Below are 13114 nucleotides of genomic sequence, written 5' to 3' on the forward strand. Positions count from 1 at the left end.
TGTAGGGACTTAAAAACGTACAGGGTTACAAGGACTCAAGAAAGTTAGCTATTATTGTAATTTATAGGAGATAGAAGAAAGTAGAAATTCAGATTGATAAATAAGTGAATCTTTAAAAAAAGTAAGAAGAAGACAAGTTTGTATTTTATAAAACATTATATGATTCAAGGGGTCTAGGAAGAGGCAAACTTGTTTTGTCAAGTCTGAATCCACCCCTATTTCATGAGTCTACCGCAACCCGTCAAACCTATGATATCTCGCACACAAAACACAAACAGGAAAAACCTTCCGTGTGCTTCAACAAAAACAGCTTTCCATTCTAAAGCCACCTATATATATTTATATATATATTTTTGTTTGTTTGTTTGAAAAATCTCTTGGATACCCAATAGCTCTTTTAAAACAAATCTCAGATGCTGTGTTTCTGTTGTTTTAAAGAGAGAGCAATCAGAGGAGCGCGGATTAGCTCCCTTTGAATCTCCCTGGGGGCTGGGAAGCCTTCAGGCAAAGCCCGGGGGGCAGGACGCTTTTTTTTTTTTTTTTTTAATCGATCTCCGAACCTTCGCTCCGGCGGCGGGGGCGGGGGGGCGCGGGTGGGAGGGGTCTGGCCGCGGGGCGCGGCGCCACTCACCCATCCCCCCCGAGCGCGCGGCTGGGCGGCCGGCCGGCGGCCGCGGAAGATGCGGAGGGGCGGCGGCGCGGGCCCTACCCAGCCCGGGCGGCGGGGCGGGCGCCGCCCGAGGGGGTAGGGCGCGCGCGGGGGCGCGCCGGGCCGGGGAGGCGCGCTCCGGCCGCGCTCGCTCCGCGCTCCCTCAGCTGGTTCGCTCGCTCGCTCCCTCCTCCCTCGGCAGCCGCGGCGGCAGCAGGAGAAGGCGGCGGCGGCGGCTGGGGATCAGACATGGCGGCGGATCTGAACCTGGAGTGGATATGCTCCCTGCCCCGCACCTGGACTTACGGGATCACCCGGGGCGGCCGAGTCTTCTTCATCAAGTAAAGAGCTGGGGACGGCGCGGGGGCCCGGAGGGGGCGGGAGGCTGGCGACAGAGGGGAGCGAGCCGGGTCGGTGCCTCTCCGGCCCCCTCGGCTCCTCCCGCGCCCCCACTCAAGCCCCGTCTCGGCCCCTTCTCTCACCCCTGCAGCGAGGAGGCGAAGAGCACCACCTGGCTGCACCCCGTCACCGGCGAGGCCGTAGTCACCGGGCACCGGCGGCAGAGCACAGGTAACGCCGAGCCCGGCCGGGCCCGAGCGGAGTTGGCTTTCGCCGGGAGGAGGCTGCAGAGCCCTGGCCGCCCACCTCCTGCCGGCAACCTGCCCCGAGCCGCCGTCCCCGGGAGGCGGCGAGGTGGGGCGGAGGCCGGCGGGCGGGGGCGGCCGCAGGTAGAGGGGCCGGGGGACTTCCCTCGAGTCTCCGGACGCCCCTCTCCTTCGTCTTTGATCGCCACTAGCCCACGGCGCCCTCTGCCCCATCCCAACCTGCTCTTCCCCCACGCCCCTGGGTGGCCCACTCCCCTCCCCCGGGAAACCTGGGATCCTGAGTTTTTCCTCCCGCGGCCACTCCTGAGTCCTCCGAGCGCCCCCCGGGCCCCCCACCTCACCCCTCTTTCAACCTTTAGGAAATCCTTTCCCACTCCCCTCCTGCAGCCCGAAACCCTGCCTCTCGTCCGCGGGGAGAATGTGTCCACATCCTCCCCCTCCTCCCCGGGAGCTGCCTCCCTCCTCCTGTGCGGCTTCCTCCTCCGAGGTGGGACTTGTGGGTAGGTGGCTGTTGGAGGAGGAGACGAGTTTGGGGGTGCTTCGATCCTCTCCGCGACAGAGCGGCTTGGGAAATCTGCACGCTTTCCCTCGTGCCCCCGGAGGAGCAGCCGGGGCAGGCATTTGCAGCTGCAGTTGCTGGCCAGCCAGATTCGAAGTCCCCGGCGGCGGCACCGAGGTCGCATACACTGCCAGGAGGCGGTGGGCGTGCTGGGAGGTGTCCTGCGTGAGGGCACTGGTGCCCTGATAGGAGAGGGTCGCCGGCGAAGCATATCTTCCTGGTGCCTTGGATAGCTTGTTTGAATGCTGCTTGTGAGTTGAGCTGGAGGAGAGCTGATTGGAGCTTCAGTGCTGGTCTGGCTTTCTTTTGTCATTCTTTGTGTACATTCTTGAAACTTGTTTGTCTTTGAAACGTAACATGTGTTCTCTTCCTGGCCTGCCTCTGTTTCGGGTGATTGGAAAGGCTTGAGAACAGTTTGGGTGGAAGGTGAGGCCGGCTTCAGAAGTCTGTAGAGCTTGCCCTCCGGGATACTTCTCCAACTCTGAGATTCTCTTAAAGTTGCCAGGATATTGAACAAGCCTGCCTTCTCTATTAAATTCTGGAGTTCAGCGAAGTGACTAATATCTCTAAATTTGCAAAAAGGTGGAGGAGGAAGGGGAAAGCTGGTATAGCAAGCATGATGAGGTTACATTTTTAAGGCATTTCTGACTAACGCGGCGTCATATTTCTTAACTCCCTGTCGTCTTTGACTTGAATGTACATTTCAGTGTTTTGCATACGTAAGTCAACTTTGATGGCCTCTTTGCCTTATGGATAGTAACAGGTTTGTGTCACAAGAGATAATATGATTTTTATTTAGCCTAATCGTCTCGTGGAATTATTCCGTGACTATTTTGGCTATGTGAAATATAAATCTTTATCCTATTTACCCCCAAGGATTTGATAACATTCACACCTCAGAAAATTTTATTATATGATTTCAGGTTAATTTTATTTTTGAGAGATGATCTTGATTTTTCTCTGGTTTGGTTTACTTTGACTTTGTACACACATCATCGGTTTTTTATTTCAGAGCGGTATTATGGTTAAATCCAAGACACTGGTGGTTTGTAAGTAACATGTAGCACAGAATGGTGCCATCGTTCACCTGCATTATTGCCAGGTTTATTACTTGAAACTTCACATCTCTTAAAGTCAGGTCTGTAGAAACACACATGTACGTATAAGTATGTGATTTCAGATTTCTTTCCCCCTAATTAAGTACTTAGGAAGTTCTTTCTCATCAATCACACTTCCTGGATGGATTCACTTATGTAGCTGAAAGATATGGTCTTACATAGACACAACATACCTAGGAAGAAGTGGGTGTTACCTTTTACGTATAGTCTTTTTCTTTGGTTTTGGGGGAGTTTTTGGCCTACCGTTCAAGGGTACTTACCTAGGATTACAAGGCATCCCTTTGCTTTTTTGGCTGCCAGGGCGTAGTTCCTCTCCACTCTGATCAAAGTGTATAATTATGTCAGATAACCTCTAATATTGTTGATACTTTTCTGGTGGCTTTACATTTGAATTGCCATTTTCCCAAAAATGATATTATATCTGAGTTTTATTACCAGTCTAATGCTTTTGGGGGGGGTTACAAACCTACTTAATAAATGAAAATAGCTGATCATGAAAAGGAATAATTAAAATGGTTTGAAACTTACTGTGCTGTTCTATCGATGTAATACTAATGGTGAAATGTATGTTTTTTTAGATTTGCCTACTGGCTGGGAAGAAGCATATACTTTTGAAGGTGCAAGATACTATATAAAGTGAGTTTTTTTAATTATGATTTTTTTCCTTGGTAATTCAAATGTTGTGATTAACCTTTGGTTGTATGTCTAGGTATGATCATGATTTCTTAAGGTTTATTGTATTATGTTGACTTTATGCTTTATGAGTGTTGGAATTTTGAGGTAAAAGATGACACTCTTAGTTTTCTTCAGTTGTTTGCCTGGACCTTCATTGATTTGGGAGTTAGATCATTTATGGCCACAGTTACATTTTTGGTGCCTCTGTATATATTTTTGAGTGATAGCGCATTACAGTATTTTGTCTTTAGTATGTTACCTTTTTTTTTTCTTTTTAAGTGAATTCTGTTCATGTGTATTTTGACCAGAACTATAAGTAGCAAAAGTGATGTAAAGCTAGATTACCGTTTGATGGACAATAACAGGACTGAAAATAAAAGTAAATAAATAAGGAGTATTTCACAAACATCTGTTGGAACATTGTTTGTAATTTGCCTCAGTTTATTTAACTATATCTAAGTTTTAAAAATACATATCGAAATATTTTACTGGTAATTGTATTTGAATAAAAGGCTTTCAGTAGCACTTACAAGGGACAAATGACCAGTCCTAAAGTTAAATTAATTCTATAGAATATTGAAATAATTTTCTGTTCAGAGTTAACTTGATAGTACTTGGAGACAAATACAATGTTTGAGGGCAATATTATATAGGAAAATTTTTTATCCCTCAAGGGAAAATAAAGGTGGTTTTATCTTCATTTTAAATTAGAAACTGTTTACTTAAGAGCTTGTTTTTGTTGTTTTAAAATTTTTTGTTTGATTTTAAGGAACTGAGGCTTGAAAGAGAATGCTTAAATACAAGATTTGGTTGAGATGTCAGTGGTTTAATAATAATAACAGGTACCTAGCTAAAGGCACCTCTGTTACATTGGGCCCAGTAAGGTATTTTGCTGAGTGCCATTTTAAAGATGATGCCATACTTCACTAAATTATAATTACCTATATGGTTTTAACATTTTTTAGAATGATATTTACATAAAATGTTAAGGGATATGTATAGTATTAGCTATGCTTGCTTTTTTGGATGTAGAAATAGAGAAAGCAGAACTAAGATACAGGAATGGAGTATAGTTTCATGATGTGGTCCTTCTCTGGATATGTTTAACTTACATCTTTTATTTGGAGATTGTGCTGTGCATTGTTAGATGGCCTAAAAAATAAAGGCATGAGTAAAGTGCAGAGTCACCAAGTATTTTTTCTAGTGGTTATTTTTATCCTGAATTAAAGTGAGTTTGTATTGCCATGAAAAGGGGTGCTTCTTTTTTTTCTGGACAAAGTATTGATATTTCTGAAGAAAGACAGTTTTTTTGGTGGAGTTCATTTATTTTTATCCAGTATAATTTTAACTACTGTACCTTAAGCCTAGCTGATCTACAGAATAGGAGTAACATTACAATTCTCAATATTATTTAAATGTCGGTGAATGTGTACGTTCTTAGATGAATGTTTGACAGTACAAAATGTTATTATTCTGTGTGGGCCAAATATGTATGTTTTAATTTAGAAGTAGGCTGTTAGAAAGACTGAGTTTTCTTTTGTTTTACTAGCCGTTTTGATTAGAGTTTCTTGAGTGTCATGCCTAAGTAAGTTTCTCAGGCAAATGAGGACAATATTAAGAAAGTGGTAATAATTTTACTTTAACTCAGGGTACATTTTTAAACTAGTGGGTTTTAATCATGTGGTATTGATAGACAGCCAATCATTGCGTCCAAAAGTAGCAATAAAGAATTTATATTATGAAGGTAATTTGTTCTAAAATTGAGCATATTTTAGAAATATACACTCATTAAACTTCAAGTAAAATAACCATTGACAAATACATGATTTGCTGAATGTTGGGTGCTACTACCTTTCCTTTCTGGGTTATATCAGAAGACTAATTTCTTTTAAGATTAGTTAAATCTCTAATGTGGGCTGTAATTTCCTAGAAATTTTTTACTTACTTGTGTTGTTATAAGCAATTAGGGATGCCTGATCATTCTAATATAATAGGGGCACTACTTTTATCTTAAACTTCACAATTTACAGAGTGCTTTCACATATGTTACCACGTCTGAATCTCATTTTAATCGTGGATGTAGTCAGAAGAATTACTCTTTCCATTGTCACACCACATAATAAAACAACAGAAACATGCCTTTGGAATTTATGGTCTGCAAAGACAGCAAGATGAGAAACAGCAGGAACATGAACTATATTTAGAATGTTCAGAGTAGGAGAAAAAAGGATAGGAGTCTTCAGTAGGAAAGTGATGACTGTTGGTGGATATATTTCTCATTGTTGGTTCTTTTTTAGATGAAGGAAGGAGGTTACTGCTCAGATTATAAGAAAAACAGGTGATATAGTGAGCAGGGTGGATTTTATTCACAGGGGAAGAGGGAAGATGAAAGGCCAATAAAAGACACATTGACCATCTTGTTATTCCTAATACTGCGTTCCTGGGAGGCTCCCAGAGCAAGAACTGAAAGAGACTGAAAGAACTTGAGTTGTTTCTACTTTAGTTCCCAAGTGAAGTACATTTAACTCTCAAATTATTTCTCTCCTGAACAAATGTTGGTGTTTGTTCAAAATGGCAGAAGAAGAATTTATCTTTGCATAGTATTTTGGTATCAACGACTGCATCCCTGTGGGCATTGAGGAGAAGAACACTCTTGTGGGGAAGAGTTGGAAGCAGGCCTTGACCCTCTAACACGTTGGAGCTCAGTCTTCCTGTCTTTAAATTAGGCTGGCTGGAAAAGATAACTTCTCAATTCCAGCCCACTTTCAAATTTCTTTGAATTTTATACTATTCTGGGAATTTACAGTATTCTACAAAATAATGAACTCACAGTGCCAAGAAGAGATAATGTGGGAAATGTGGAAAGTTACTTAGCTTTCCTATCCCGGTTAACTGTTTAATCTCCCTCTTTAAGCTTTGTGCAGATAACCATAGATAAGTCTAAGCAGAGCCAGAGCTGTGTTGTGCTTGCTGTCTTTCTGTTGCTGCATTTGGTGTTTTGTGTACTTATCTTTCAGGGAGAGCTGTGTGCACGCAGTTAACAGTGCTAACTAATGGCTGATCAGAGTTGAGTTGTATAGATTTGAGCTGGATAATCAGTTTACTTTATACAGTTTTTGAAATTGGTTCTTTCATAAAAGTCTACAGTTCGGAAACAGAATATATAATATAGAGAAGGTATTTTACTTTAAATCAATTTGGCCAGAAAATATTAAAATTTGAAAATTCTGTATTGTAAAGATAAATATTTAGCTTTAATTTTTTATGAGAAAAGCTTGCTTTAAGCTAACCAGCCTCTAAATTATTTTATTACTTGTGTGTGTGTGTGTAAATACATATACACAGAGTTTGAATTTGATTATTGTTTCCATATTGCTTTTTAACACTTAATTCATGCTTTTTATCTTTAGGAAGAATGCTGAAAATTGCCAGTGATTTTTATAATTTATAAAGTGTAGCTTTAAATATTCAAATAACTTAGCTCGTAAAGTACAGAAGATAATCTTATATATTTGAAGGTTATAAAACTTTCTGCTTACTCCTTGAAATATTACTTAATGACTCTGTAATGACAGGTCATGGTAGCTTAAAATGGATGTGTCATTGACTATTACTTTGTGCTTCAAAGCTTTAAGATGGTTAATTTAAAGGGCTAAGTAAATCTTAAAACCGTGCTCTCCTAATAGTGAGAAACTTTGTTCTAATTATTTAGAGGTCATTGTCTTATGTGGCAGGTTTGGGGATCAAAAACTGTCTTTGCAGGGTAATAAAGTAGTATGTAAATTTTGTGAGGTTATATTTTCATATTGCTTTTTTCTTTCTTTTTTTTTTTTTTTTTGGTGGTACGCGGGCCTCTCACTGTTGTGGCCTCTCCCATTGCGGAGCACAGGCTCCGGACGTGCAGGCTCAGTGGCCATGGCTCACGGGCCCAGCCGCTACGCAGCATGTGGGATCTTCCCGGACCAGGGCACGAACCTGTGTCCCCTGCATCGGCAGGCGGATTCTCAACCACTGAGCCACCAGGGAAGCCCCCATATTGCTTTTTTCTTGATTTAAAATTTTAAGTTCTGAAAATTGAACTTTTTCTTAGGTATGCAAATAGAGCAGTGTTTGATTTTTGACTAATGAAGTTTCATTTCAGTATCTGCTATAGTTGGGTCTAGTGTGTGCTTAGAATTTCAAACTAATCTGCAATGATGGGAATTCTAGTATGAAATAGCCATTTAAGGTTGCAAGTGAGAGGAAAATCTGTTTCTTCACAGATTATCACAATTCAAACTATGAGTGAAGATGGAACATAGCTGCCACGAGAATGTGAGAATATATTGCAATATAGTTGATATTTTAAATTGTTTGGTATAATAGTACTATAATATTATAATTAGACATAGCAACACAATGTTTCAGAACAATTCCTGGATGTTGTACATCTTTTTTGTATTCATAACAGAGTTTTTGGAATAAGTAATCCTTTTTTTAAAAAATTTTAAATTTTATTTATTTATTTTGTTGTGCTGGGTCAGCAGGCGGGCTCCTTAGTTGTGGCATGCAAACTCTTAGTTGTGGTATGCGTGTGTGATCTAGTTCCCTGACCAGGGATCGAACCCAGGCCTCCTGTATTGGGAGCGTGGAGTCTTAACCACTGGGCCACCAGGGAAGTCCCAGAATAAGTAATCCTTACATGTGTAAAGCACTTCATGCTGATTCGATAGGTACAGCATAACAATTGAACTATGACTTCAACCTTCAAGGAGTTTGTAGTATAGAGAAAAGCATGCAGTGTATTAAAAAAGGGAGATGGTGTGGGCCCCATGAACTTGGTTAGTGTGAGGCACTTCAACACAGCATTCAGTGAATTTAATCCTCACAGTAGCCCCTAGTTTTCTTTTTCTCCTGGCCACAACCCCTTTTTCAGGATGAAACTGAAGCTTAACGAGGTTAAGGGCCTGTTGTAGGTCATATAGTTTCACTATGAGTCACTAGCATTCAAATTAAGGTCTCTGGGCTGAAACCGATCTAGACCTAAAAATACAGGGCAGTATAAACAGATCCTATAGTATGTGTCTCTCCATAAGTAGGTTGCTTGGGGACAGAAGTATCATTTCAGAGAAATAAGTACAATGGTTAGGTTAGTGGGCCAACCTACAAATAGAAGCTTGTTTCACCCCCTAAAAACCTGTTGACTAGTATTATTTTAGTAGAACCTTGGAATTTGGTCCTTCCTTTGCATCCACGGAAGAGTGCTAGACACTGTTCTAGGTGTTTGGTGATACACCTGAGATGCGGCCTTCCTGGAGCCTACAATCTAGTAGGAAAAAGAGACGTTAAAACAAAACATGGAACAAACATGTAATTTTAAAATGGCGTCTTCATAAAAGAAAAGCAGAGTGTTTTGTGGCAGATTAGGAAAGTTTACCATAAAGAACAGTGTGTCAGTGATGAAATGTGTTTAAGTTTCAAGGGTGGGGTGACAGGATTTCCACCCTCAGTGAATTTTATCTGGAATCTCATTGTCCTTTTTAGCCAGGAAGGTTGCTCGGGACCAGGCCCGCTCAGTGCCTTCTTGTAGTGCCTGCCTATAGCTTAATGCCAGCATCCAATGAGCCTCTGAGTAAATGGTGTCTGTACTGATGATGCTGGCCTCCACCCTCCCGAGGAGTTAATCGGGGTAGAACAGAGGAGTCCCCACAACTCAAGTGATTGCATTTGGAGAGCCCTTTCTGGATTTCTCAAATGATTTTCCCCTAATGTTGATAGACCTCTTTCTTTGTTTTCTTCTTATTCTCAAAGCTGGTGTAGTTTAGGAAGGGGGAAGAAATGGGGAGTAGAGAAAGAATTGGTTGGAAGAGTCAAAGAGTTGGAGGCCTTGAAGACCGGTAGGATATAAACATCCCTGTCTAGGCACCTCTGTCTGTTCTACAAAGACAAGGGGTTTCTCAGCACTTGTGGGCCAATACTCTCTCCTGGGACCTTTTCATTTTTCTGTAACAGATAATGTAGAAGTTGGGGTTAATGGTGAAAATTTACTTGTATAGATGTGTATGCATAAATTGGAGTTAATATAAAAAATGATGCTGGGGCTTCCCTGGTGGCGCAGTGGTTGAGAGTCAGCCTGCCGATGCAGGGGACGCGGGTTCGTGCCCCTTTCCGGGAAGATCCCACATGCCGCGGAGCGGCTGGGCCCGTGAGCCATGGCTGCTGAGCCTGCGCGTCTGGAGCCTGTGCTCCGCAATGGGAGAGGCCACAACAGTAAGAGACCCACGTACCGCAAAAAAAAAAAAAAAAAAAAAAAAAATTGATGCTGGTTGTCCGTCAGACGGTGTCTTAAGAAGTCAGAGGAGGAAGGAGCTTACTTAGGCCAGGCTGACGTGGAAAGGCTTGAAGGAAGAGGCAGGAGTTGAGCTAAGCCTTAAGGGCATGGATGGAATTCAGATGGGTTGAGATAGATGACTGATAACATAAATTCATGGGGGTGGGGACATGTATAATATGTGTGATGAGTAGTGATAACTGCCCTGCTGGTGATTAGAAAATGCTAGGATAATGGGAAGTCAGACGAGGAATGCTGTTAGGAGTACTGTTTGTTGTTGTGTCTGGTCTTTGAATAAAAGGCTGAGATTTTTATTTCTAGGCAAGACCACCGCAGGTGTTTTTTGGTATATCATTAATAGCTTAAAGTGAAGGTTTTAAGGGAGATTTTAATATAGGCAGCTTGGGTTAGAAAGGGGCAAACCTGGAATCGAGGAGTCCCATCCTGGGTCTGTCGCTGTAACCTGGGAGTTAGTTGCTGGAACCAACTTGGTAGCAGTGGGAATGGAAAGGAAGGAGGCCATTGATCAAAGATACTGAAGAGGAGTTGACAGGCCTTGGGAGTCTTGCTGAGCTGGGAGGCTGTCAGAGAAAGAGAGGTCAAAAGTTACACAGAAGCCTTTGTGTCTGAGTGGCTACAAGAATGATTGGTACCCTTGACCAGAATAAGGGAGTAGGTGGTTGGGGGGAGCGCTAGGTGGAGGTGTTAATGATGGTTTGGTTTTTGAGCTGCTTACCTTGAGAGAGCATAGCATTTTACGTGGCTAAAATCTGGCCTTTCCAAAGGACTCCCAACATTATCTTCTATTCCTCCCTCATGAATAAGAAATGCAAACCACCCCCATCCCCCCTGCCCCCACAAAATGCTATCTCAGCTACCTAATTATCTCCAAGCAGTATGTAGATCCAAGCCAGGAATGTCATATTCATCCATCCAATTATTCATTCAACAAACACTTACTGAGTACTGTGTGCCAAGTGCTTTAGGTTTTATGAACGAAACAGACATGGACCTTGCTCTTAAGGAGCTTATAATTAAATTAAGGAAAGAGGCAGCAGTATCATAATCACAAACATATAGTCGTAGACTGATAAATGCTATGAAGTATACATCATGCTTTGAGCAGATGCATTTGTGAGGACTCGGCCCAGTGTGGAAGAGGCCTTTCTCACAAACATAAGGAATAACCCTTCCTCTGAAAGCTCAGCTGTGAAACCCCACAGAGTGATGAGAACAGAGCAGTGCAAAGTCACCTGAAAGATGAATTGATAGCATCTTGGGCTTGAGATTGGACCATAACCTGAGTGAAAGCGTTGCTATAGCTAAAGAAAGACTTGGGGTGGGGTTGGTGTGATGTGGAAATTTAGAAAAAGGAGAAAAACTGCAGAAGTTACTCTCTACTATCTAGTAGAGAGCAAGGTTAAGCCAATTGATTTTGACTGTTATTCCAGTCCCAGTGGCAAGGTATTCCAATTACTCAATCTTTCACTGATGCATTTTTTCCCTTCACTTCTCTTCAATACATTTTGAACTCATAATTATGTGCCTTAGCAATTAGGTACAATCATTAAACAAAATAGACCAAACAGCTTTACCCTTCTGGGGACTGGGATGGTGGAGGAGAGAATATCAGACGAAGAAAATATAACTTTTATGGTATGTAAGAATATATAAATGCTGTAGGAAAAAAAGTAGAGCAAGGTGTTTAGGATCAGGAGAGGAGTGAAGAGGGATGGGTGTGGGAGAAAAAGACAGTGGAATCAGAGAAGGAAGAGCCCAGCTGCGTGGCGGCCTCCTTGGTTGATGTAATTGGCTGTTACACGGGGAGATGTGGAGCCGTCGCAGGTCTGAGCAGAGGAGGAGATGCGTGGTCTGGCTTCGCCCTTTGAAAGGGTCAGTCTGACTGTTGTGTGAAGGTGAGACTTTGGGGGCCTAGTGGAGCCCCTCCAGTGTAAGTTCTCTCCCTCATCAGATTTGCTCCTTATATTTCCTTTTAACACTTAACAGGATCATGATTAAATATTTAATTGTGTAACCCCATATTTCTTTTAAGCTGCCAGCGATTATCAGTGCCATTGATTTAATAATAGTAACAGCTTTTCAGAGGGGAGAGACATAACCATATTAAATAAACCCCTTGATCCTTAATTCAGAAACAGTATATTGAAAAAGCATGTTTTAAAATCAAGTCAATGCTTGCTTAATACCTGTTTGCCTACACTCCTTATGGTAGGTAAGCTTCATGAAAAGCAGCTCGTTCATTGCTGTGTTTTTAGTCCCTCAGCTTAAACTTTTCTCATAGTAGTTCCTCAGTAAATATTTGTTGATTGATGAATTTTGATGATGACACTCAACTTCATTCCATGCTATTCAGAAACCTTGTAATGTGGCTCTTTGTGAAATTTAAATATTCTCTTTATGAGACATCTATCTGTCCCAGTATGAATTAGGAAGTCAGCTGTTTCTCGAGTTTGGCTCATGCGATTCTCCTCCAGGAGACAGATAGGATCTGCTCAGAGGCCTGATTATGGGACCAGATCCAGGATCAAGCCAAGATAATGCAGGGACCTGTGAGGGCTGTTGGGAGACAGCTGAATCCCAGACCTTGCCAGTGACCATGCCATTTCCATTTAGAAATGTTCACAGTTCAGGCTGCTGTGGTTTGGAGAATGGGGGAGATATACTGTCATCATTAGTATGAGTAAAGCAAGTGTAGACCACTGAACTCAGTGGGTCCTAGAGAGGCCTGAGAGAAATAGAAATTAGTCCTCACAAGGTACAGGTGACAGACATTTCAGAGCCACGCAGAGAATTCCTTGGTTACTTAGAAGTAGCCTCCTAGCTATTTGGGAATTATTCTCTGAAGTGGCCAGTAATTTCAGAAACACCCAAGAAAATCCCTCTGGACTGTTAACTCCTTGAAGGCAGAGACTGTGTCATATCATCTTTATGTTTCCAGCACTTGACACATAATAGGCAATGAGATGTTTGAAATGAAGACCTATTACAGATTGTAAGAAAAACAAGTCATTGCCCAAATCTGAACATCCCAGGTCACTTTTCTGCTTCTCACTTGTCATCTAGTCAGGATTCATATTGTTGTAAATGTCAGTGACCCAAAGCCAACTATTACAAGCAAAAGCAAACTGTCTTCCCACATTAGTTCCAGGAGTGACACAAGTGAATCCTTCAAGACCC

General features: G+C 42.3%; 1 protein-coding gene across 13 annotated transcripts in view; it reads left to right on the forward strand.

Annotated features, from left to right (window-relative positions):
• The first annotated feature begins 430 nt into the window (after positions 1 to 430).
• PLEKHA5 (pleckstrin homology domain containing A5) overlaps positions 431 to 13114 on the forward strand; it is a 240960-nt gene continuing 228276 nt past the window's right edge. For 6 of the 13 annotated variants that reach the window (XR_009521159.1, XM_060024376.1, XM_060024377.1 and 3 more), the window contains exons 1-3: positions 431 to 990; positions 1140 to 1219; positions 3510 to 3567. Coding sequence is in view for 12 of the 13 variants with exons in the window: in XM_060024376.1 (XP_059880359.1) it covers positions 899 to 990; positions 1140 to 1219; positions 3510 to 3567 (230 nt within the window). In the remaining variant the exon portion in view is untranslated. The remainder of the gene's footprint in view (positions 991 to 1139; positions 1220 to 3509; positions 3568 to 13114) is intronic. The other 7 variants (XM_060024366.1, XM_060024367.1, XM_060024368.1 and 4 more) reach the window with 4 other exon arrangements.

The sequence above is a fragment of the Delphinus delphis genome, chromosome 11 (assembly GCF_949987515.2).
Source record: "Delphinus delphis chromosome 11, mDelDel1.2, whole genome shotgun sequence".
In the NCBI taxonomy this organism is placed as follows: domain Eukaryota; kingdom Metazoa; phylum Chordata; class Mammalia; order Artiodactyla; family Delphinidae; genus Delphinus; species Delphinus delphis.